Genomic DNA, 27,179 nt, shown 5'->3' with positions numbered 1-27,179 from the left:
CTAGGGGATTGTTAGGTGGTTGTTAGGTGGTTATGTTATGTGGTTGTTAGGTGATGTGGTTGTTAGGTGGTTATGTTATGTGGTTGTTAGGTGATGTGGTTGTTAGGTGGTTATGTTATGTGGTTGTTAGGTGATGTGGTTGTTAGGTAATACATTTGGTGTGGGTTGTTCCATGTGTTTAATGGAGCCGTTGTGTTCCAGGGAACAGTAAGGAAGAGGAAGAGGCCATGATGCAGGAGTGGTTCATGTTGGTCAACAAGAAGAACGCCCTGATCAGGAGACAGAACCAACTCTCTCTACTGTAAGTCCCCTAACTCTCTCTACTGTAAGTCCCCTAACTCTCTCTACTGTAAGTTCCCTAACTCTCTCTACTGTAAGTTCCCTAACTCTCTCTACTGTAAGTCCCCTAACTCTCTCTACTGTAAGTTCCCTTACTCTCTCTACTGTAAGTTCCCTAACTCTCTCTACTGTAAGTCCCCTAACTCTCTCTACTGTAAGTCCCCTAACTCTCTCTACTGTAAGTTCCCTAACTCTCTCTACTGTAAGTTCCCTAACTCTCTCTACTGTAAGTCCCCTAACTCTCTCTACTGTAAGTTCCCTAACTCTCTCTACTGTAAGTTCCCTAACTCTCTCTACTGTAAGTTCCCTAACTCTCTCTACTGTAAGTCCCCTAACTCTCTCTACTGTAAGTTCCCTTACTCTCTCTACTGTAAGTCCCCTAACTCTCTCTACTGTAAGTTCCCTAACTCTCTCTACTGTAAGTTCCCTAACTCTCTCTACTGTAAGTCCCCTAACTCTCTCTACTGTAAGTTCCCTAACTCTCTCTACTGTAAGTTCCCTAACTCTCTCTACTGTAAGTCCCCTAACTCTCTCTACTGTAAGTCCCCTAACTCTCTCTACTGTAAGTTCCCTAACTCTCTCTACTGTAAGTCCCCTAACTCTCTCTACTGTAAGTCCCCTAAATCTCTCTACTGTATGTCCCCTAACTCTCTCTACTGTATGTCCCCTAAATCTCTCTACTGTATGTCCCCTAACTCTCTCTACTGTATGTCCCCTAAATCTCTCTACTGTATGTCCCCTAACTCTCTCTACTGTAAGTCCCCTAACTCTCTCTACTGTAAGTCCCCTAACTCTCTCTACTGTAAGTCCCCTAACTCTCTCTACTGTAAGTTCCCTTAACCCCCTCTACTGTAAGTTCCCTTAACCCCCTCGACTGAAAGTTCCCCTAACCCCCTCTACTGTAAGTTCCCCTAACCCTCTCTACTGTAAGTTCCCCTAACCCTCTCTACTGTAAGTTCCCCTAACCCTCTCTACTGTAAGTTCCCCTAACCCCTCTACTGTAAGTTCCCCTAACCCCCTCTACTGTAAGTTCCCCTAACCCCCTCTACTTTAAGTTCCCCTAACCCCCTCTACTGTAAGTTCCCCTAACCCCCTCGACTGTAAGTTACCCTAACCCCCTCGACTGTAAGTTCCCCTAACCCCCTCGACTGTAAGTTCCCCTAACCCCCTCGACTGTAAGTTCCCCTAACCCCCTCTACTATAAGTTCCCCTAACCCCCTCTACTGTAAGTTCCCCTAACCCCCTCGACTGTAAGTTCCCCTAACCCCCTCGACTGTAAGTTCCCCTAAACCCCTCGACTGTAAGTTCCCCTAACCCCCTCTACTGTAACTTCCCCTAACCCTAATAAGTTCCCCTAACCCCCTCGACTGTAAGTTCCCCTAACACCCTCGACTGTAAGTCCCCCTAACCCTCTCTACTGTAAGTGCCCCTAACCCCCTCGACTGTAAGTTCCCATAACCCCCTCTAATGTATGTTCCCCTAAGCCTCTCTACTGTAAGTCCCCTAACCATCTCCTGGTCAAAAGTAGTGCCATTTATGACAAGCTTTGTGTGGTCACTCAGCCACTAGGTGGACAGGTGGAAACACTGCTCTCCTTTTCATTCTCTCTCTCTCTCTCCTTTTCATTTCTTCCTCCCTCGCAGGATTTCAAAGGGCCAGAGAGAACAAGAGACTGAAGTATTCATATAATCAATCACATTATATGGTGTGAGAGAGAGAGAGAGAGAGAGAGAAGGAGAGAGCGGGGAGGGTGTTTAAAGTGGCCAATTGATAGAGGGTCTGATTACTACCTCTTTCATTTCTCTCTTTGTGGCAGAAAAGCGCCTCTGAAGGACAAATTCTATTATGGGGAAAATTAGCTCGTTTTCTAAACCATCTGAAAGAAGGGGAATTAAATTTGTAGCCCTACTGCCCAGACATTACCCCCCTACCACCCAGACATTACCCCCCTTACCACCCAGACATTACCCCCCTTACCACCCAGACATTACCCCCCTTACCGCCCAGACATTACCCCCCCTACCGCCCAGACATTACCCCCCCTACCACCCAGACATTACCCCCCCTACCGCCCAGACATAACCCCCCCTGCCGCCCAGACATTACCCCCCCTACCGCCCAGACATTACCCCCCCTCCGCCCAGACATTACCCCCCCTCCGCCCAGACATTACCCCCCCTCCGCCCAGACATTACCCCCCCACCGCCCAGACATTACCGCCCACACATTACCCCCCCTCCGCCCAGACATTACCCCCCCTCCGCCCAGACATTACCCCCCTACCGCCCAGACATTACCCCCCTACCGCCCAGACATTACCCCCCTACCGCCCAGACATGACCCCCCCACCACCCAGACATTACCCCCCCCCCCGCCCAGACATTACCCCCCCACCGCCCAGACATTACCGCCCAGACATTACCGCCCAGACATTATCCCCCCTCCGCCCAGACATTACCCCCCCCACCGCCCAGACATTACCCCCCCTGCCGCCCAGACATTACCCCCCCTACCGCCCAGACATTACCCCCCTACCGCCCAGACATTACCCCCCTACCGCCCAGACATTACCCCCCCTACCGCCCAGAAATTACCCCCCCTACCGCCCAGACATTACCCCCTACCGTCCAGACATTACCCCCCCTACCGCCCAGACATTACCCCCTCACACACACACCTCATACCGCCACACCCTCCTGTTCTGTTTGGTTCCGTCCCCTCTCCTTTTCCCTGTCCATCTCTCTCCCTGTCCCTCCTCTCCTTTTCCCTGTCTCTCCATCTCTCTACCTGTCCCTCCTCTCCTTTTCCCTGTCTCTCCATCGTTCTACCTGTCCCTCCTCTCCTTTTCCCTGTCTCTCCATCGTTCTACCTGTCCCTCACCTCCTCTCCTTTTCCCTGTCTCTCCATGTCTCTACCTGTCCCTCCTCTCCTTTTCCCTGTCTCTCCATCGTTCTACCTGTCCCTCACCTCCTCTCCTTTTCCCTGTCTCTCCATGTCTCTACCTGTCCCTCCTCTCCTTTTCCCTGTCTCTCCATGTCTCTACCTGTCCCTCCTTTCCTTTTCCCTGTCTCTCCATCTCTCTACCTGTCCCTCCTCTCCTTTTCCCTGTCTCTCCATCGTTCTACCTGTCCCTCACCTCCTCTCCTTTTCCCTGTCTCTCCATGTCTCTACCTGTCCCTCCTCTCCTTTTCCCTGTCTCTCCATCGTTCTACCTGTCCCTCACCTCCTCTCCTTTTCCCTGTCTCTCCATGTCTCTACCTGTCCCTCCTCTCCTTTTCCCTGTCTCTCCATCGTTCTACCTGTCCCTCACCTCCTCTCCTTTTCCCTGTCTCTCCATGTCTCTACCTGTCCCTCCTCTCCTTTTCCGTCTCTCCATCGTTCTACCTGTCCCTCCTCTTCTATTTCCTGTCTCTCCATCTCTCTACCTGTCCCTCCTCTCCTTTTCCCTGTCTCTCCATCTCTCTACCTGTCCCTCACCTCCTCTCCTTTTCCCTGTCTCTCCATCTCTCTACCTGTCCCTCACCTCCTCTCCTTTTCCCTGTCTCTCCATGTCTCTACCTGTCCCTCCTCTCCTTTTCCCTGTCTCTCCATCTCTCTACCTGTCCCTCACCTCCTCTCCTTTTCCCTGTCTCTCCATCTCTCTACCTGTCCCTCCTCTCCTTTTCCCTGTCTCTCCATCTCTCTACCTGTCCCTCACCTCCTCTCCTTTTCCCTGTCTCTCCATGTCTCTACCTGTCCCTCCTCTCCTTTTCCCTGTCTCTCCTTCGCTTTCTTTCCCCCTACTTCTGTCTGTCACTCCCTCTTTCTCTTTCCCTCCCTCCATTTCTTTCTCTCCCTCTCTTTCACTCTCTCTCCCTCTCTGTCCCCCTCTCACCCACACACAGGGTTTTAGCAGACCAGCCCAGGCAGGGCCCCGGGTTGGGGTATGTTTGTGTATCAGATATTTGCAGTAGATTAATGTGTGGAGAGAAGGGAGAAGGTCCAGCCGACTGGCTGAATCGATGTTTATTGCAGACTTCTTCTAAGTGCTTAATGATTTAGTCATTAACATATTGATGAACTTTGTTCCAACTTACTGCCACAGGGAGAAGGAGCACGATCTGGAGCGACGCTTCGAGCTGCTCAACAGAGAGCTGAGAGCCATGATGGCCATCGAGGGTAAGACATTTACCCTTTGGTCATTTAGAACATGCTCTTATGACGGGTGAAGTTAGGCCAGGGGGTTGAGCGGGTGGGGAGGAGGGAGGGGGAGGGAAGAGACGATTAGAGAGGGTGGGTATGTTTAAGTAGGAAAGTGGAAATGGGGAGAAATACTTCAAATACATTACCTGTACCTTTATGGGTCGTGATTTTACTCCTATCTACTGGTACACTGGCTATTAATCAATCCTGCTCTGAATAATAGTACTTCCTTGCAGTCAGGATCCTAACCACAGCTTGCTAGGTGGTTACTAGGAGGATCCTCCTCAGCCAGGATCCTAACCACAGGTTGCTAGGTGGTTACTAGGAGGATCCTCCTCAGCCAGGAGATCTGGACTGATGCTGTGTGATCAGTGCTATCTAACAGCCATACTAGGCCTGAATACCATTATCAACACCCTGGTTTGAAATCTAGCCCCGCTGACTGACATGGAGGATTAAAAGCCAGCTAGCTAGTAGCTACGTTATCCAGGTAGGTTGTTGTGTGTTCTGGTACCGGCTGAAAAGCACCACTGTTGTGTGGTATCAAAGTTGTCCAGCCGAAACCCAACTTTAATCCCTTTCACTGTGTCCTCTTTGTGAAAAATGAACCTTTTGACAATCAATGCAAATTGATTTCTCCATTCAATGTTGACCTGCCTGCACCTCTGCATCGGCCATGGTAATTTCTTTCTCCACCTGATAAGCAACCTGATCCATATTAAATCAATTGTAATTAGCTGGTGGCGGTGGAAGGGACTGGGCAGGTGTGTGTAGGGAGGAGGGGGGAGTGTGTGTGTGTGTGTGTGTGTGTGTGTGTGTGTGTGTGTGTGTGTGTGTGTGTGTGTGTGTGTGTGTGTGTGTGTGTGTGTGTGTGTGTGTGTGTGTGTGTGTGTGTGTGTGTGTGTGTGTGTGTGTGTGTGTGTGTGTGTGTGTGTGTGTGTGTGTGTGTGTGTGTTGAGTAGACAGACATGCATAGCCGAGCAGGAGCAAGAGAGTAGGAACATATCCTGGTTAGGGATTGATTGCTCTTGTCTGCCACACGCCAGCCAGCCTGTATTTAGAGAGGGAAGCAACAGGTAATGCAGTCAGACACCTGACAAAGACACCTGACAAACCTGCTCTGAACTTTACATTTTATTACATTGTTCTAAGTGCCTTTTCCACATGGTCACAACACGTGGTCACAACACGTGGTCACAACACGTGGTCACAACACATGGTCACAACACATGGTAACAACACATGGTCACAACACATGGTCACAACACATGGTCACGTGGTCACAACACATGGTCACAACACATGGTCACAACACATGGTCACAACACATGGTCACAACACATGGTCACAACACATGGTAACAACACATGGTCACAACACATGGTCACGTGGTCACAACACATGGTCACAACACATGGTCACGTGGTCACAACACATGGTCACAACACATGGTCACAACACATGGTCACAGCACATCGTCACATGGTCACAACACGTGGTCACAATACATGGTCACAACACATGGTCACATGGTCACAACACATGGTCACATGGGGATAAGGAATACAAATGTTAAAATTAAAGCATAGTAATCTGTAAAACATAATTGACATAAAACGTCATGATACAATAACAACAATAACTGTGAGAGGATGAATCCTTTGCACACAGGTGTGTGTGTGAATTGAGTGCATGAGCAGCAGAGTATGAGAGGTGGAGAGGTGTGACAAGCCAGGCCATGGTCCTGGAGAGGTGGGACAAGCCAGGCCATGGTCCTGGAGAGGTGGGACAAGCCAGGCCATGGTCTTGGAGAGGTGGGACAAGCCAGGCCATGGTCCTGGAGAGGTGGGACAAGCCAGGCCATGGTCCTGGAGAGGTGGGACAAGCCTAGACCATGGTCCTGGAGAGGTGGGACAAGCCAGGCCATGGTCCTGGAGTGGTGGGACAAGCCTAGACCATGGTCCTGGAGAGGTGGGACAAGCCTAGACCATGGTCCTGGAGAGGTGGGACAAGCCAGGCCATGGTCCTGGAGAGGTGGGACAAGCCAGGCCATGGCCCTGGAGAGGTGGGACAAGCCTAGACCATGGTCCTGGAGAGGTGGGACAAGCCAGGCCATGGTCCAGGAGAGGTGTGACAAGCCTAGACCATGGTCCTGGAGAGGTGGGACAAGCCAGGCCATGGTCCTGGAGAGGTGGGACAAGCCAGGCCATGGTCCTGGAGAGGTGGGACAAGCCTAGACCATGGTCCTGGAGAGGTGGGACAAGCCAGGCCATGGTCCAGGAGAGGTGTGACAAGCCTAGACCATGGTCCTGGAGAGGTGGGACAAGCCAGGCCATGGTCCTGGAGAGGTGGGACAAGCCAGGCCATGGTCCTGGAGAGGTGGGACAAGCCTAGACCATGGTCCTGGAGAGGTGGGACAAGCCAGGCCATGGTCCTGGAGAGGTGGGACAAGCCAGGCCATGGTCCTGGAGAGGTGGGACAAGCCTAGACCATGGTCCTGGAGAGGTGTGACAAGCCAGGCCATGGTCCTGGAGAGGTGGGACAAGCCAGGCCATGGTCCTGGAGAGGTGGGACAAGCCTAGACCATGGTCCTGGAGAGGTGGGACAAGCCTATACCATGGTCCTGGAGAGGTGGGACAAGCCAGGCCATGGTCCAGGAGAGGTGTGACAAGCCTAGACCATGGTCCTGGAGAGGTGGGACAAGCCAGGCCATGGTCCTGGAGAGGTGGGACAAGCCTAGACCATGGTCCTGGAGAGGTGGGACAAGCCAGGCCATGGTCCTGGAGAGGTGGGACAAGCCAGGCCATGGTCCTGGAGAGGTGGGACAAGCCTAGACCATGGTCCTGGAGAGGTGGGACAAGCCTAGACCATGGTCCTGGAGAGGTGGGACAAGCCTAGACCATGGTCCTGGAGAGGTGGGACAAGCCAGGCCATGGTCCTGGAGAGGTGGGACAAGCCAGGCCATGGTCCTGGAGAGGTGGGACAAGCCAGGCCATGGTCCTGGAGAGGTGGGACAAGCCTAGACCATGGTCCTTGGTGTTCCGGAACTCCAATTTGAGCAGCAGCAGCTGAAAAATGAGCTCCTACAAATATTGAAATTTACATGGTTTTTAGAGTGAAGTACATCGGAAAAAAGCAAAAGAAAACTGCAAGACTGAATAGGAGAAAAAACAAGCAACAAACAAAGAAGATAGGCTTTTGAAAAATAACTATTTTTCATAAAATTGTAGTTATCTTAGCTAGCTGAATTGTTTACCAGTTGCTAAGCAGTTGCTAGGGACTCTTTTGGAAGAAGCTAGCTAGCTAACGAAGAACAACAAAGAATATCTAGTTAACAGAAGAAAAGAAAGAGAAAATCAGGACAGAAGAAAAAGGATATCAAAGTGAAACAGTTCTCTAAAGACACAGGAGACAATAATACAAGAAACAACACTTCTGTAGCTTGTCAACTATGTGTCTGTCTATCCCTGTTCTCTCCTCTCTGCACAGGCCATACAAACGCTTCACACCGCGTGGCCGCTGCCACTCCAACCTGGTGGTCCCAGAGCGCACGACCCACGTGGAGTTCCAGGTCTCCGGCAGCCTCTGGAACTGCCGGTCTGCAGCCAACAAGGCTGAGTTCATCTCAGCCTATGCTACCCTCCAGTCCCTAGACTTCCTGGCGCTGACGGAAACATGGATTACCACAGATAACACTGCTACTCCTACTGCTCTCTCTTCGTCTGCCCACGTGTTCTCGCATACCCCTAGAGCATCGAGCCAGCGGGGTGGTGACACTGGAATCCTCATCTCTCCCAAGTGGACATTCTCTCTTTCTCCCCTGACCCATCTGTCTATCTCCTCATTTGAATTCCATGCTGTCACAGTTACCAGCCCTTTCAAGCTTAACATCCTTATCATTTATCGCCCTCCAGGTTCCCTTGGAGAGTTCATCAATGAGCTTGACGCCTTGATAAGTTCCTTTCCTGAGGATGGCTCACCTCTCACAGTTCTGGGTGACTTTAACCTCCCCACGTCTACCTTTGACTCATTCCTCTCTGCCTCCTTCTTTCCACTCCTCTCCTCTTTTGACCTCACCCTCTCACCTTCCCCCCCTACTCACAAGGCAGGCAATACGCTTGACCTCATCTTTACTAGATGCTGTTCTTCCACTAATCTCATTGCAACTCCCCTCCAAATCTCCGACCACTACCTTGTATCCTTTTCCCTCTTGCTCTCATCCAACACTTCTCACTCTGCCCCTACTCGGATGGTATTGCGCCGTCCCAACCTTCGCTCTCTCTCTCCCGCTACTCTCTCCTCTTCCATCCTATCATCTCTTCCCTCTGCTCAATTCTTCTCCAACCTATCTCCTGATTCTGCCTCCTCAACCCTCCTCTCCTCCCTTTCTGCATCCTTTGATTTTCTCTGTCCCCTATCCTCCAGGCCGGCTCGGTCCTCCCCTCCTGCTCCGTGGCTCGACGACTCACTGCGAGCTCACAGAACAGGGCTCCGGGCAGCCGAGCGGAAATGGAGGAAAACTCGCCTCCCTGCGGACCTGGCATCCTTTCACTCACTCCTCTCTACATTCTCCTCTTCTGTCTCTGCTGCTAAAGCCACTTTCTACCACTCTAAATTCCAAGCATCTGCCTCTAACCCTAGGAAGCTCTTTGCTACCTTCTCCTCCCTCCTGAATCCTCCTTCCCCTCCCCCCCCTCCTCCCTCTCTGCGGATGACTTCGTCAACCATTTTGAAAAGAAGGTTGACGATATCCGATCCTCGTTTGCTAAGTCAAACGACACCGCTGGTCCTGCTCACACTGCCCTACCCTGTGCTTTGACCTCTTTCTCCCCTCTCTCTCCAGATGAAATCTCACGTCTTGTGACGGCCGGCCGCCCAACAACCTGCCCACTTGACCCTATCCCCTCCTCTCTTCTCCAGACAATTTCCGGAGACCTTCTCCCCTTCCTCACCTCGCTCATCAACTCATCCTTGACCGCTGGCTACGTCCCTTCCATCTTCAAGAGAGCGAGAGTTGCACCCCTTCTGAAAAAACCTACACTCGATCCCTCCGATGTCAACAACTACAGACCAGTATCCCTTCTTTCTTTTCTCTCCAAAACTCTTGAACGTGCCGTCCTTGGCCAGCTCTCCTGCTATCTCTCTCAGAATGACCTTCTTGATCCTAATCAGTCAGGTTTCAAGACTGGGCATTCAACTGAGACTGCTCTTCTCTGTGTCACGGAGGCTCTCCGCACTGCTAAAGCTAACTCTCTCTCCTCTGCTCTCATACTTCTAGACCTATCTGCTGCTTTTGATACTGTGAACCATCAGATCCTCCTCTCCACCCTCTCCGAGTTGGGCATCTCCGGCGCGGCCCACGCTTGGATTGCGTCCTACCTGACAGGTCGCTCCTACCAGGTGGCGTGGCGAGAATCTGTCTCCGCACCATGCGCTCTCACCACTGGTGTCCCCCAGGGCTCTGTTCTAGGCCCTCTCCTATTCTCGCTATACACCAAGTCACTTGGCTCTGTCATATCCTCACATGGTCTCTCCTATCATTGCTATGCAGACGACACACAATTAATCTTCTCCTTTCCCCCTTCTGATAACCAGGCGGCGAATCGCATCTCTGCATGTCTGTCAGACATATCAGTGTGGATGACGGATCACCAGCTCAAGCTGAACCTCGGCAAGACGGAGCTGCTCTTCCTCCCGGGAAAGGACTGCCCGTTCCATGATCTCGCCATCACGGTTGACAACTCCCTTGTGTCCTCCTCCCAGAGTGCTAAGAACCTTGGCGTGATCCTGGACAACACCCTGTCGTTCTTCACTAACATCAAGGCGGAGACCCGATCCTGTAGGTTCATGCTCCACAACATTCGCAGAGTACGACCCTGCCTCACACAGGAAGCGGCGCAGGTCCTAATCCAGGCACTTGTCATCTCCCGTCTGGATTACTGCAACTCGCTGTTGGCTGGGCTCCCTGCCTGTGCCATTAAACCCCTACAACTCATCCAGAACGCCGCAGCCCGTCTGGTGTTCAACCTTCCCAAGTTCTCTCACGTCACCCCGCTCCTCTGCTCTCTCCACTGGCTTCCAGTTGAAGCTCGCATCCGCTACAAGACCATGGTGATTGCCTACGGAGCTGTGAAGGGAACGGCACCTCCATACCTTCAGGCTCTGATCAGGCCCTACACCCAAACAAGGGCACTGCGTTCATCCACCACTGGCCTGCTGGGCCCCCTACCTCTGAGGAAGCACAGTTCCCGCTCAGCCCAGTCAAAACTGTTCGCTGCTCTGGCACCCCAATGGTGGAACAAGCTCCCTCACGACGCCAGGACAGCGGAGTCAATCACCACCTTCCGGAGACACCTGAAACCCCACCTCTTTAAGGAATACCTAGGATAGGATAAAGTAATCCTTCTACCCCCCCCCCCCTTAAAAGATTTAGATGCACTATTGTAAAGTGGTTGTTCCACTGGATATCATAAGGTGAATGCACCATTTTGTAAGTCGCTCTGGATAAGAGCGTCTGCTAAATGACTTAAATGTAAATGTATGTAAATGTCCTGGAGAGGTGGGACAAGCCAGGCCATGGTCCTGGAGAGGTCCTGTAGCTGATCCACCTCTCCTCTCCACTCTCTCCAATCGCTCCTCCTCTCCACTCCTCTCCACTCCTCTCTCCCCACTCCTCTTCTCCTTTTCTCTTCTCCTCTCTCTCCACTCCTCTATCTCTACTCCTCTCTCTCCACTCCTCTCTCTCCATTCCTCTCTCTCTCCACTCCTCACTCCTCTCTCTCTCTCTCTCTCTCTCTCTCTCTCTCTCTCCACTCCTCTATACTCTATACTCCTCTCTCTCCACTCCTATCTCTACTCCTCTCTCCATTCCTCTCTCTCTCTCCACTCCTCTCTCCCCACTCCTCTCTCTCTCCACTCCTCTATACTCTCCACTCCTCTATACTCTCCATTCCTCTCTCTCCACTCCTCTCTCCCCACTCCTCTCTCTCTCTCTCTCCACTCCTCTATACTCTCCACTCCTCTCTCTCCATTCCTCTCTTCTCCTTCCTCAGGGATCTACTTAACATTCATCATGCTCTACCTTTCACAGGCCCGGTACAGATAGTTCTGCTAGAAAGATAGTGTGTGAGGGAAGAGAGTGTGTGTCCGCTGTTATTTGGTGGTTGGCCAGGTCCATTGAGTGATGACTGGGCTGCGTGGCATGGCGTGGCTTGCAGGTAATTGCTGATTTGGTTGGCCAGCCGATGACAGAGAGACTTGCAGAGATAGACACACACACACACTCTCGCTCTCTCACACACACACACGCTCGCGCACACACACACGTCCATGCCAGTCGATGACAGAGAGACGCTTGCGTTGGAGTAATCAAACCAGTGAACGACACAGATATACACACTTGAAGAGATATATACACACTCTCACACTCTCTCACACACTCATGCTTATACATACCAGTCACACTCACACCCTCTCACATGATTAAACTGATACAGTTAGCCAGCAGCATATCCACTTATTCTGATGCCTCACAGCATAGTGGGAGAATGTGTGCTTCCATACCATCCAGTCTATGATCCATTCTGTTATTGAACTGTCAGTCTATGATCCATACTGTTATTGATCTGTCAGTCTATGATCCATACTGTTATTGAACTGTCAGTCTATGATCCATACTGTTATTGATCTGTCAGTCTATGATCCATACTGTTATTGAACTGTCAGTCTATGATCCATACTGTTATTGAACTGTCAGTCTATGATCCATACTGTTATTGATCTGTCAGTCTATGATCCATACTGTTATTGAACTGTCAGTCTATGATCCATACTGTTATTGATCTGTCAGTCTATGATCCATACTGTTATTGAACTGTCAGTCTATGATTCATACTGTTATTGAGCTGTCAGTCTATGATCCATACTGTTATTGAACTGTCAGTCTATGATCCATACTGTTATTGAACTGTCAGTCTATGATCCATACTGTTATTGAGCTGTGAGCTGTCAGTCTATGATCCATACTGTTATTGAACTGTCAGTCTATGATCCATACTGTTATTGAGCTGTGAACTGTCAGTCTATGATCCATACTGTTATTGAGCTGTCAGTCTATGATCCATACTGTTATTGAGCTGTCAGTCTATGATCCATACTGTTATTGAGCTGTGAGCTGTCAGTCTATGATCCATACTGTTATTGAACTGTCAGTCTATGATCCATACTGTTATTGATCTGTCAGTCTATGATCCATACTGTTATTGAACTGTCAGTCTATGATCCATACTGTTATTGATCTGTCAGTCTATGATCCATACTGTTATTGAACTGTCAGTCTATGATTCATACTGTTATTGAGCTGTCAGTCTATGATCCATACTGTTATTGAACTGTCAGTCTATGATCCATACTGTTATTGAGCTGTGAGCTGTCAGTCTATGATCCATACTGTTATTGAACTGTCACTCTATGATCCATACTGTTATTGAGCTGTGAACTGTCAGTCTATGATCCATACTGTTATTGAGCTGTCAGTCTATGATCCATACTGTTATTGAGCTGTCAGTCTATGATCCATACTGTTATTGAGCTGTGAGCTGTCAGTCTATGATCCATACTGTTATTGAGCTGTGAACTGTCAGTCTATGATCCATACTGTTATTGAGCTGTCAGTCTATGATCCATACTGTTATTGAGCTGTGAGCTGTCAGTCTATGATCCATACTGTTATTGAGCTGTCAGTCTATGATCCATACTGTTATTGAGCTGTGAGCTGTCAGTCTATGATCCATACTGTTATTGAGCTGTGAACTGTCAGTCTATGATCCATACTGTTATTGAGCTGTCAGTCTATGATCCATACTGTTATTGAGCTGTGAGCTGTCAGTCTATGATCCATACTGTTATTGAGTTGTGAACTGTCAGTCTATGATCCATACTGTTATTGATCTGTCAGTCTGATCCATACTGTTATTGAACTGTCAGTCTATGATCCATACTGTTATTGATCTGTCAGTCTATGATCCATACTGTTATTGAATTGTCAGTCTATGATCCATACTGTTATTGAACTGTCAGTCTATGATCCATACTGTTATTGATCTGTCAGTCTATGATCCATACTGTTATTGAACTGTCAGTCTATGATCCATACTGTTATTGATCTGTCAGTCTATGATCCATACTGTTATTGATCTGTCAGTCTATGATCCATACTGTTATTGAACTGTCAGTCTATGATCCATACTGTTATTGATCTGTCAGTCTATGATCCATACTGTTATTGAACTGTCAGTCTATGATCCATACTGTTATTGATCTGTCAGTAGTTGGTAAGAGTTGAAGATTTATCAGGAACAGAATGAAACCTAAAGATCAGGGGACTGGACCCTATCACAGAACACCTAGAGGAGGGAGAGAGGGGAGAAAAAAGAGAGATGAGGAGAAGGAGAGAGGGAGAGAGGGGAGAAAAAAGAGAGAGGAGGAGAAGGAGAGAGGGGGAGAAAGAGAGAGTATATAAAACAGGCCCTGATGTTGTTTAAAGACATGTAGGGTGATAGAGAGGATCCTCCTTGTGTCTGCCTGGTCTGCTGCCAGGCTGTGAAAATACCATCTGTATACCAGGCTCTCATCTCCCTCACACACACACACACACACACACACTTTTAAACACACATACATATAATGGTACGTACACACACCAAAGTGCTTACAGACAGTCTTACAGACACACACCATCTGTAATCCACGCTCTCATCTCCTTGCAACCAAATTGATCTACTGTGCTCTCTTTATCTGCTTACTGTTTACACACACACTCACACCACACACACAATCACACCACACACACACACACACACACACACCTTTCTCTCCCCTCTCCGTACACACCGTGTGACTTGGCTGGCTCGGAGGGTGTGTGTGGTAAAGTATCTCTAAAGGGATTTATGCAGAGCCAGGTCCCACACTTTTCTTGTTACGGTTTGATATGATAAGCTTTTTTATATGTTCAAAATCAATATGTAATCCTATGCAGTAGTTTATCCCCCCTCCTCTCCCCCTCTCACACCATCTCTCCCTCCCCCTCTCACACCATCTCTCCCTCCCTCCCTCTCTCACACCATCTCTCCCTCCCCCTCTCACACCATCTCTCCCTCCCTCCCTCTCACACCATCTCTCCCTCCCTCCCCCTCACACCATCTCTCCCTCCCTCCCCCTCACACCATCTCTCCCTCCCCCTCTCACACCATCTCTCCCTCCCCCTCTCACACCATCTCTCCCTCCCTCCCCCTCTCACACCATCTCTCCCTCCCCCTCTCTCTCCCCCTCACACACCATCTCTCCCTCCCCCTCTCACACCATCTCTCCCTCCCCCTCTCTCTCCCCCTCTCACACCATCTCTCCCTCCCCCTCTCACACCATCTCTCCCTCCCCCTCTCACACCATCTCTCTCTCCCCCTCTCACACCATCTCTCCCTCCCCCTCTCACACCATCTCTACCTCCCCCTCTCACACCATCTCTCCCTCCCTCCCCCTCTCACCATCTCTCCCTCCCCCTCACCATCTACCCCTCTCTCTCTCTCCCTCTCTCTCTCACCATCTACCCCTCTATCTCTCTCTCTCTCTCACCATCTACCCCTCTCTCTCTCTCCCTCTCTACTCCATCTCTCTTTCTCTCTCTCTCCCTCTCTCTCACCATCTACCCCTCTCCCTCCCTCTCTCTCTCTCCCTCTCCATCTCTCTCACCATCTACCCCTCTCCCTCCCTCTCTCTCTCTCTCTCTCTCTCTCCATTTGTCTTTCTCTCTCTCTCCCTCTCTCCCTCCCCTCTTCTACTCCCCCCATGTGTAAATCTATTTGGGCTTTGTTGCAGGTCTAAGGCCGCGGTGCTGTAGCCCTGGATTAATTAGTATTGTGTGTGTGTGTGTGTATGTGTGTGTGTGTGTGTGTGTGTGTGTGTGTGTGTGTGTGTGTGTGTGTGTGTGTGTGTGTGTGTGTGTGTGTGTGTGTGTGTGTGTGTGTGTGGAATCCTGTCACATGGGCACCCTTTGATGATGTTGCTAACTCTTTCAGGATCGCAAGTTGACTGGAACTGGAGATAAGCTAGGGGTTGGGTGACAATGCGCACACACACACACACACACACATAATGTCACACACAGACAGACACGCAATATAATGTCACACACACACACCTACTCATACACACGCTTGGTATAAAATAGATATACTACTACTGATACAGCTAGTCAAGCAGCTGTAACTAGTCCTAGACGAGGTGCTGTCTATACAGCTAGTCAAGCAGCTGTAACTAGTCCTAGACGAGGTGCTGTCTATACAGCTAGTCAAGCAGCTGTAACTAGTCCTAGACGAGGTGCTGTCTATACAGCTAGTCAAGCAGCTGTAACTAGTCCTAGACGAGGTGCTGTCTATACAGCTAGTCAAGCAGCTGTAACTAGTCCTAGACGAGGTGCTGTCTATACAGCTAGTCAAGCAGCTGTAACTAGTCCTAGACGAGGTGCTGTCTATACAGCTAGTCAAGCAGCTGTAACTAGTCCTAGACGAGGTGCTGTCTATACAGCTAGTCAAGCAGCTGTAACTAGTCCTAGACGAGGTGCTGTCTATACAGCTAGTCAAACAGCTGTAACTAGTCCTAGACGAGGTGCTGTCTATACAGCTAGTCAAGCAGCTGTAACTAGTCCTAGACAAGGTGCAGGTAACTTCACAGTAACTACAAATGTCCAAAATGGCACCCTATTCCTTTCATAGTGCACTACCTTGGATTAGCGCCCTATGGGCAGGATTAGGTTTCCATTTGGGACTCAGCCTTTGTGTCCTGACTCCAGTTGGCCCCTGGCCAAAGCTATCTCTTGGGGGCCATTCCACCGAACGACAGAACACAACTAAAGAGAGATCTGTGGAAGTAAGAGACGTCCCCAGACATCACTCGCTGACTACTCTGTAAAATGTCAAAGTTTTTATAAATCTGGGGATTCATCAATGCTAGTTTGTGGGTATGTGTGTGCTGGTAAATGTGTTGGACCTAGATTTTAAGCCCAGAACACAAACATACTCGCTCTCCCCCGTCCTGTTCTGAGAAAGGGGTCTTCGGAGCAGTTTGGGTCTCCTGAATAAATTGAGCATTGGAAGGGTGGGGGTCATGGGGATTTGAATTGGCGCATTCTTCTGTGTCTTGTGCAGATTCACATGGTTACCGTTGAGAGGGTGAAACACAAGAGAGAGAGGGTGAAACACAAGAGAGAGAGAGAGAGGGTGAAACACAAGAGAGAGAGAGAGATAGAGGGTGAAACAGAAGAGAGAGGGTGAAACAGAAGAGTGAGAGAGAGAGAGAGAGAGAGAGAGAGAGAGTGAGAGAGAGAGAGAGAGAGAGTGTGTGTGTGAACACTGGCTTTCTCTCACTCCTTCCATGAGTGGCTGCGGGGTTTTTTTACCGCAGGTTTCTGGTTACACGCACTCTCACACACACTCACTCTCTTTCTCACACACACTCACTCTCTTTCTCACACACATACACACACAAACTTTCTCTCGCGCACACAGACACTCACGCCTGCTCTCTACCCTCTCGTTTGCGCGGCCATGTCTGTCATCGTCCCTCTATTGTTTACCTTTCTAATGAGGGGGGCGGGACCTACCACAGCTTTGATTGACAGCTCCATGCTTCCGCATCCCCCTGGCGGGTTGGAACTTTGGCTTCTTGGCTCAAGAAGAGGGGAGAGGAAAGGGGGAGGGAGGGGAAAGAGGGATATAGAGTAGGGGAGAGGAAGTAGAAAAGAGAGAGAGAGCAGTTGAGGGAGGCACAGAAAAGGAGGGATGTTTTTTTTTATAACTCCGCTTTGGATACTTTTTCCCCGTCTGTGGGTAGACCTTTGTGCAGGGGAATTGTGGGATAGTGGAGGTGTGGCAAAGGAGGAATAACCTTTTCTATTTGGAATAAGTATATTTTGAAGCTGACAACTTTCCATCACATTGTGTGAGTTTAGTGAGTAGTCTACTCCTTTTGACATTTCACAGGTCTTTCATTTAAACATCAAAACCATGTTTGGCATATTGGTATTAGTCCCTGGTAAACACTAATGACCAACCTCTCTGAAGAGGAGAGTAGTTTAGTGCCTGAGAGAGAGAAACGGTCAGAAGAAGAGAAAGAAAGAGAGAGAAACAGAGAGAGCGAGAGAGTAGCGGGGCCAGATAATGGGACTGTGCTCATTTCGCTCTGTGGTCGACTTCAAAGAGTGGCTGGACCAATGAAGAGAGAGCAGACCGTACAGGGGGACAAACACACTGGGCCCAGCATGGAGCACACACCACACACACACACACACCACACACACACACACACACACCACACACACACACACACACACACACGCACACACATGACAGGCCGGTGCAACTTGACGAACCAGAGGGGAAATATATATTTTTTTAATAAAGCATGCAGAGCACTTATTTTAGTGCCTGACATTTTCCAACATTCCTTTTCTTCTCAAATCAATAGGTGTTTAAATATGAATGGATGTAAAGGGGTTGAACCAGATGTGTCACATGACGCTGTACAACTCTCTGACTACTAACTGTCTGTTAGAGGGCCAACACCGCCCACTATAACGCAACATTTCTACCCCCCACATTTCACTGCAGTGTTTGGCCCCAAAATGCTACTTTTTTGTGTTCTTTTTCCGGCCCTAACTGTGTGATTAATGGGACTGAAGTATTTTTCTTTTTTAATAATACGAGACATGTTCTCTCCTCAAGAGAGTTTATCTGTGGTAGCACATATTCACAAAGCTTCTCTGAGTAGGAGTGCTGATCTAGGATCAGATCCCTCCTCTTATTCATTAGGATTTAAAAGGCTAAACTGATCCTATGTCAGCACTCCTACTCTGAGAAGCATGGTGGGATTAATATATCTACCCTGGTGTTGGGTAGATATGCAGATATGATGGGGTTAGGGGTTTGGATCTATCTACCCTGGTGTTGGGTAGATATGCAGATATGATGGGGTTAGGGGTTTGGATCTATCTACCCTGGTGTTGGGTGGATATGCAGATATGATGGGGTTTGGATCTATCTACCCTGGTGTTGGGTAGATATGCAGATATGATGGGGTCAGGGGTTTGGATCTATCTACCCTGGTGTTGGGTAGATATGCAGATATGATAGGGTTAGGGGTTTGGATCTATCTACCCTGGTGTTGGGTAGGTATGCAGATATGATGGGGTTAGGGGTTTGGATCTATCTACCCTGGTGTTGGGTGGATATGCAGATATGATGGGGTTAGGGGTTTGGATCTATCTACCCTGGTGTTGGCTAGATATGCAGATATGATGGGGTTAGGGGTTAGGATCTATCTACCCTAGTGTTGGGTGGATATGCAGATATGATGGGGTTAGGGGTTTGTATCTATCTACCCTGGTGTTGGGTAGATATGGGGTTAGGGGTTTGGATCAATCTACCCTGGTGTTGGGTGGATATGCAGATATGATGGGGGTTAGGGGTTTGGATCTATCTACCCTGGTGTTGGGTAGATATGGGGTTAGGGGTTTGGATCAATCTACCCTGGTGTTGGGTGGATATGCAGATATGATGGGGGTTAGGGGTTTGGATCTATCTACCCTGGTGTTGGGTAGATATGCAGATATGATGGGGTCAGGGGTTTGGATCTATCTACCCTGGTGTTGGGTGGATATGCAGATATGATGGGGTTTGGATCTATCTACCCTGGTGTTGGGTAGATATGCAGATATGATGGGGTCAGGGGTTTGGATCTATCTACCCTGGTGTTGGGTAGATATGCAGATATGATAGGGTTAGGGGTTTGGATCTATCTACCCTGGTGTTGGGTAGATATGCAGATATGATGGGGTCAGGGGTTTGGATCTATCTACCCTGGTGTTGGGTAGATATGCAGATATGATGGGGTCAGGGGTTTGGATCTATCTACCCTGGTGTTGGGTGGATATGCAGATATGATGGGGTTTGGATCTATCTACCCTGGTGTTGGGTAGATATGCAGATATGATGGGGTTAGGATCTATCTACCCTGGTGTTGGGTAGATATGCAGATATGATGGGGTCAGGGGTTTGGATCTATCTACCCTGGTGTTGGGTAGATATGCAGATATGATAGGGTTAGGGGTTTGGATCTATCTACCCTGGTGTTGGGTAGATATGCAGATATGATGGGGTTAGGGGTTTGGATCTATCTACCCTGGTGTTGGGTGGATATGCAGATATGATGGGGTTAGGGGTTTGGATCTATCTGCCCTGGTGTTGGGTAGATAAGCAGATATGATGGGGTTAGGGGTTTGGATCTATCTACCCTGGTGTTGGGTAGATATGCAGATATGATGGGGTTAGGGGTTTGTATCTATCTACCCTGGTGTTGGGTAGATATGCAGATATGATGGGGTTAGGGGTTTGGATCTATCTACCCTGGTGTTGGGTGGATATGCAGATATGATGGGGTTAGGGGTTTGGATCTATCTACCCTGGTGTTGGCTAGATATGCAGATATGATGGGGTTAGGGGTTAGGATCTATCTACCCTAGTGTTGGGTGGATATGCAGATATGATGGGGTTAGGGGTTTGTATCTATCTACCCTGGTGTTGGGTAGATATGGGGTTAGGGGTTTGGATCAATCTACCCTGGTGTTGGGTGGATATGCAGATATGATGGGGGTTAGGGGTTTGGATCTATCTACCCTGGTGTTGGGTAGATATGCAGATATGATGGGGTCAGGGGTTTGGATCTATCTACCCTGGTGTTGGGTAGATATGCAGATATGATGGGGTTAGGGGTTTGGATCTATCTACCCTGGTGTTGGGTAGATATGCAGATATGATGGGGTTAGGATCTATCTACCCTGGTGTTGGGTGGATATGCAGATATGATGGGGTTTGGGGTTTGTATCGATTTACCCTGGTGTTGGGTAGATATGCAGATATGATGGGGTTAGGGGTTTGGATCTATCTATCCTGGTGTTGGGTGGATATGCAGATATGATGGGGGTTAGGGGTTTGGATCTATCTACCCTGGTGTTGGGTAGATATGCAGATATGATGGGGTTAGGGGTTTGGATCTATCTACCCTGGTGTTGGGTAGATATGCAGATATGATGGGGTTAGGATCTATCTACCCTGGTGTTGGGTGGATATGCAGATATGATGGGGTTAGGATCTATCTACCCTGGTGTTGGGTGGATATGCAGATATGATGGGGTTAGGGGTTTGTATCTATCTACCCTGGTGTTGGGTAGATATGCAGATATGATGGGGTTAGGGGTTTGGATCTATCTACCCTGGTGTTGGGTGGATATGCAGATATGATGGGGTTAGGGGTTTGTATCTATCTACCCTGGTGTTGGCTAGATATGCAGATATGATGGGGTTAGGGGTTAGGATCTATCTACCCTGGTGTTGGCTAGATATGCAGATATGATGGGGTTAGGGGTTTGGATCCAGCTACCCTGGTGTTGGGTAGATATGCAGATATGATGGGGTTAGGGGTTTGGATCTATCTACCCTGGTGTTGGGTAGATATGCAGATATGATGGCGTTAGGGGTTTGGATCTATCTACCCTGGTGTTGGGTAGATATGCAGATATGATGGGGTTAGGGGTTTGGATCTATCTACCCTGGTGTTGGGTAGATATGCAGATATGATAGGGTTAGGGGTTTGGATCTATCTACCCTGGTGTTGGGCAGATATGATGGGGTTAGGGGTTTGGATCTCTCTACCCTGGTGTTGGGTGGATATGCAGATATGATGGGGTTTGGGGTTTGTATCTATCTACCCTGGTGTTGGGTAGATATGGGGTTAGGGGTTTGGATCTATCTACCCTGGTTTTGGGTAGATATGCAGATATGATGGGGGTTAGGGGTTTGGATCTATCTACCCTGGTGTTGGGTAGATGTGCAGATATGATGGGATTAGGGGTTTGGATCTACCTACCCTGGTGTTGGCTAGATATGCAGATATGATGGGGTTAGGATCTATCTACCCTGGTGTTGGGTGGATATGCAGATATGATGGGGTTAGGGGTTTGGATCAATCTACCCTGGTGTTGGGTGGATATGCAGATATGATGGGGTTGGGGGTTTGTATCTATCTACCCTGGTGTTGGGTAGATATGCAGATATGATGGGGTTAGGGGTTTGGATATATCTACCCTGGTGTTGGGTAGATAAGCAGATATGATGGGGTTAGGGGTTTGGATCTATCTACCCTGGTGTTGGGTAGATATGCAGATATGATGGGGTTAGGGTTTTGGATCTATCTACCCTGGTGTTGGGTAGATATGCAGATATGATGGGGTTAGGGTTTTGGATCTATCTACCCTGGTGTTGGGTAGATCTGAAGCTGGTGATGCCACGCGCCAGGAAGGCGGATATCTGAGCCCCAGAGAGAGGGCACTCCCGCGGACACGGTTCCCCCAGGGGGAGGCAGGGAGAGGGGATTGGAATGGGGTCGCATCTGGCCTCTGTGGGCCCCTTCCTGGTTGGCCTGGGAGCTGCTAGCTAGATGAACTGGAGGATAGGACTCAGGGAACCTTTGTGATTTATTCATTGTATTTGGGCCTTTTGTTCTTCTCTATTCGCTGTTGCTATTTTGACTTTTATTTAGACACTTGGAAATGTGAGAAAGAGACAGGAAGATGAGACAGGAGTACTGTTGTAGTGGTGGTAGTATCAGTAGTAGTAGTATCAGTGGTTGTTGTGGTAGTAGTATCAGTAGTAGTAGTATCAGTGGTTGTAGTAGTAGTATCAGTGGTTGTAGTAGTAGTATTGGTAGTGATGGTAGTAGTGGTGGTGGTGGTAGTAGTGGTAGTAGTATTGGTATTGGTGGTAGTAGTAGTATTGGTAGTAGTAGTATCAGTGGTTGTTGTAGTATCAGTAGTAGTAGTATCAGTGGTTGTTGTAGTAGTAGTGGTGGTAGTATCAGTAGTAGTTGTAGTATCAGTGGTTGTTGTAGTAGTAGTATCAGTGGTTGTAGTAGTGGTAGTAGTATTGGTAGTGGTATCAGTATTAGTGGTGATAGTGGTATCAGTATTAGTGGTGGTGGTAGTAGTATCGGTAGTGGTATCAGTATTAGTAGTGGTAATGGTAGTAGTATCAGTAGTAGTAGTGGTGGTGGTAATGGTAGTAGTAGTGGTAGTAGTATCAGTGGTAGTAGTATCAGTTGTGGTAGTTGTAGTGGTAGTAGTAGTAGTATCAGTGGTGGTAGTAGTAGTATCAGTGGTGGTAGTAGTAGTATCAATGGTAGTAGTAGTATCAGTGGTTGTGGTGGTGGTAGTAGTGGTGGTAGTAGTAGTATCAGTGGTTGTAGTAGTAGTATCAGTAGTAGTAGTATCAGTGGTTGTAGTAGTAGTAGTAGTATCAGTGGTTGTAGTAGTAGTATCAGTAGTAGTAGTGATAGTAGTAGTAGTATCAGTAGTAGTATCAGTAGTAGTATCACTAGTGATCGTAGTATCAGTAGTAGTAGTATCAGTGGTTGTTGTAGTAGTAGTAGTAGTGGTATTAGTAGTAGTATCAGTAGTAGTATCACTAGTGATAGTAGTATCAGTAGTAGTAGTAGTAGTAGTAGTAGTAGTAGTATCAGTAGTATCAGTAGTAGTAGTAGTAGTAGTAGTAGTAGTAGTATCAGTAGTAGTAGTAGTAGTAGTATCAGTAATAGTAGTATCAGTAGTAGTACAACAACAACATATTGAGAGCTGTTGTCTCTCTTCTCCTCTCCAGACTGGCAGAAGACAGAGGCTCAGAAGAGCAGTACTGTAGTAGTATTATAGTAGTAGTAGGTGCTAATCTTCTCTCTCCTCTCCAGGCTGGCAGAAGACAGTGTCTCAGAAGAGCAGTACTGTAGTAGTACTGTAGTAGTAGTAGGTGGTAATCTTCTCTCTCCTCTCCAGACTGGCAGAAGACAGAGGCTCAGAAGAGAAGAGAGCAGCTGCTGCTGGATGAACTGGTCATACTGGTCAACAAACGAGACGCGCTGGTCAGAGACCTCGATGCACAGGAGAAACAGTACGTCTCACACACAGATACACACATACACAAACACGCACACATTTTCACTCTCTCTCACACACAGATACACAAACACGCACACATTTTCACTCTCTCTCACACACAGATACATACACAAACACGCACACATTTTCACTCTCACACACAGATACAAACACGCACACATTTTCACTCTCTCTCACACACACAGATACACACACATACACAAACACACACACATTTTCACTCTCTCTCACACACACAGATACACACAAATACACGCACACATTTTCACTCTCACACACAGATACACACACATACACAAACACGCACACATTTTCACTCTCACACACAGATACACACACATACACAAACATGCACACATTTTCACTCTCTCACACACACAGATACACACACATACACAAACACGCACACATTTTCACTCTCACACACAGATACAAACACGCACACATTTTCACTCTCTCTCACACACACAGATACATACACAAACACGCACAAATTTTCACTCTCTCTCACACACACAGATACATACACAAACCCGCACACATTTTCACTCTCTCTCACACACATACACAAACATGCACACATTTTCACTCTCTCTCACACACACAGTCACACGCACAGAAACTCACGTGCACACACAACCATAAAGAGAGACTGATATCAGCCAATAGGGTGACATGCTGCAGGGGGTTAAAGGTCAAATCTGCTCTCCTGGTGTGTCGCCGCTCCATTCACAGGTGGCATGGCGACCGTTGCCATGGCACCCAGCCTCTGTGTACAGTCCTGTGTCTGCTATACCTCTACCTGTCTCCCTCCTGTAATCATGTGACCTCCTGATCTCTAACCCCTGACCTGTAACCTTTGGCCTGGCTGTGTTCCGCAGGGCGGAGGAGGAAGATGAACACCTGGAGAGAACCCTAGAGCAGAACAAAGGCAAGATGGCCAAGAAGGAAGAGAAGTGTGTCCTTCAATGATTGTCATTTCATTTCACACACAAACACATATATAGTCTACGTCCCAAATGACACCCTATGTCCTATATATTACTTTGACCAGGGTAACATAGTGCACTATATAGGGAATAGAGTGCCTTTTGAGACACAGATATAGGCTATAATATTTGTTTGATCGATACAAGAATTGTATTATTATATTGACTATTATTATTGTAATTATTATTATTAATATACCATTATATTGACATATTGTTATTAATAAACCATTATATTGACATTATTATTATTATATTGACTATTTGAGAAAGCTGTATTTTATGTTTATTTGAACCTGAAATTGAAATCCAGTCGTTGTTTTTTTGGTCCAGGGCTGTGATGGTTTTACTGCTAAACTAAATGCAACCCTATTCCATATAAAGGGCACTACTTTTGACCAGATCCCCTCACTATATAGGAAACAGGGATCCATTTGGGAGGGCTAAAGGCTCTGTGAGGATGGGCCCCCATGATGTCTTGAACCAGCTTTATACTGACATGGAAATGTGTCCTGCTTATACAATACACTAATGTTTTATTTTGTTATTGTTGCTTTATCAAGCAAGGTACTTGTATTTAATATACATATAAATGATGGCATATACAGCCCAGTGGAAACCTACCAAGGGAGGGATTGAAATCTGAAATAATCATGTCCTGATTCTAAAGGTGAAAAGACAAGGTTGTATCCTATATGGAGTTTTACCTGAGTCCTGAACATTTCATTTCATTTCTCTGGCAGAATGTCTCAATGTTGAGGAGCTTGGAGACAGAGATTCCTTTCTAGTGGTGTTGAGGTACAGTACAGGTTGTTTTATAGGGACGTTGGTGATGATAGCCAATGATATTGTACTGACGTCTATTGTTTCAGTTGGACTTTAAAAAAAAAAGGGTATAATTCACGATATCAGTATTTTCAAGCTATGTTTATTACTTGACTGTGTGTAATGTTTTTAACGGTAAGATATCTCAAGATGCAGTTCATAAACCGAAAAACTGTTATGATTTTTTTAGTTCGCTTGAATGCAGTTAACCAAACATTGCAGAAGAAGAGCTGGCTCGGTGATAAGGATGGAGGGAGGAAGGGTAGGGGGGTAAGGAGCGGAGCTGAGGCAGGGATAAGGGGGAGGGACAGAGGAAGGGTAGGGGGGTAAGGAGCGGGGATAAGGGGGGAGGGACGGTAGGGGGGTAAGGAGCGGAGCTGAGGCAGGGATAAGGGGGAGGGACGGAGGAAGGGTAGGGGGGTAAGGAGCGGGGATAAGGGGGGAGGGACGGTAGGGGGGTAAGGAGCGGAGCTGAGGCAGGGATAAGGGGGAGGGACGGAGGAAGGGTAGGGGGGTAAGGAGCGGAGCTGAGGCAGGGATAAGGGGGGAGGGACGGAGGAAGGGTAAGGGGGTAAGGAGCGGAGCTGAGGCGGGGATAAGGGGGGAGGGACGGAGGAAGGGTAGGGAGCGGAGCTGAGGCGGGGATAAGGGGGGAGGGACGGAGGAAGGGTAGGGGGGTAAGGAGCGGAGCTGAGGCGGGGGTCGTGTCCAACTATCATTTTGTGTATTTCATCACCGCTCTGACAAATGGCATACAAAATTATAATTTTTTCCCTTACCAATTCCGCAAGCAGTTGAAAGCAAAGAAAGCAGAATAACTTTTATTTATTTCCGTTTTCTAGTCGGTAGTAGGAATTCTACGGGCTAAACGTGTTATTAGTGAACCAGCATCACGACACAACCATGTCATATTCTTGCTTTTCTTGCTTTTTAATCAAAAGGGCGTTTTGTTTATATTTATTGTATATGTACTGAAGAAGAGATCATATGTTGCTTTTATTTGTGCTTCGATCTCCTGGTTCCAACAATAGAAATGTAATTATCAGAAAGGGCATATCAGATCATTCTAGTAGTTGTATTTCTATTGGTTCCACTACATCTGAATGCAGCTGCTGTCTTAAACGTGTGAACATTTACCTGTTTGATTATTTATTCCACTGTCATAACACAAGTCTTCAATAAAGTCCTAAACTTTCATAGTCCATAACTGGTGTTTGGGGGTGTTTTTGGAGCTCTATGGAATAGACTAGGCTACTAGCCCTCGTACACAACTTTACCGGAGGCCTCTGAAATATCATATTTAACGACTATTGGATCATGACTGTTTGAGCAACAACTTAGGCCTATATTTCATTTGTTTTTATTTAATTTGATGTTTTCCTTGTAGCCTACAAATAATGAATAGTATTAGTATTGTTTATAATGTGATATTGTCTTCGTTTAATGTGTTACATCCTCACTTTTGGGAAGTTTTAAATCGTTTTTAAATGTTGCATTCATTTCATTGTTTTGCAATATTCGAAATTTCTGAAATATTCCAACAACGAAGTAAGCCTAGTTAGGCCATAGTTGTTGCCCATTTGCAAGTGGTAGGCTACATTTTCTAAATGAAAAGTAAGTTATGTGTGTAAGAAGTTTTTAAAATGCTAGTGTGCTTTTCGTTGAAATAGACCAACAGAAGTGTTTTACTGTCTAACTGTGGACACTGGCGAGCCGCGCGTTTAACCACGCTTATTACATAGAGCTCTGCTGAATTCCCCTGCGCTTTATGCATGTTTAGAAATTACTATTTG

At 47.7% G+C, this 27,179-nt stretch overlaps 1 protein-coding gene across 1 annotated transcript; it reads left to right on the top strand.

The window, feature by feature from the left end:
* LOC145881648 (EH domain-binding protein 1) lies at positions 1-25,710 on the top strand. Its single transcript, XM_082978740.1, has 4 exons — positions 1-301; positions 4,424-4,497; positions 23,450-23,564; positions 24,454-25,710. Exons 1-4 carry the CDS (start codon positions 228-230, stop codon positions 24,542-24,544), a joined length of 354 nt encoding a protein of 117 aa, XP_082834866.1. The 5' UTR covers positions 1-227; the 3' UTR covers positions 24,545-25,710.
* The last annotated feature ends 1,469 nt before the right edge of the window (positions 25,711-27,179 follow it).

Source organism: Salmo salar, chromosome 01 (assembly GCF_965601325.2).
Source record: "Salmo salar chromosome 01, fSalSal1, whole genome shotgun sequence".
Classification (NCBI taxonomy): Eukaryota; Metazoa; Chordata; class Actinopteri; order Salmoniformes; family Salmonidae; genus Salmo; species Salmo salar.
The sequence above is the reverse complement of the archived record's forward strand: the minus strand, read 5'-3'. Positions and strand labels throughout refer to the sequence as shown.

What these genes read in the sequence shown, in the direction of transcription:
- LOC145881648 (XM_082978740.1), top strand. Translation starts at nt 228, where the DNA reads ATGATGCAGGAGTGGTTCATGTTGGTCAACAAGAAGAACGCCCTGATC. An exon ending in AGCCATGATGGCCATCGAGG is followed by an intron (nt 4,498 to 23,449) that starts GTAAGACATTTA and finishes TCTCCTCTCCAG; the next exon opens with ACTGGCAGAAGACAGAGGCT. An exon ending in CTCGATGCACAGGAGAAACA is followed by an intron (nt 23,565 to 24,453) that starts GTACGTCTCACA and finishes TGTGTTCCGCAG; the next exon opens with GGCGGAGGAGGAAGATGAAC.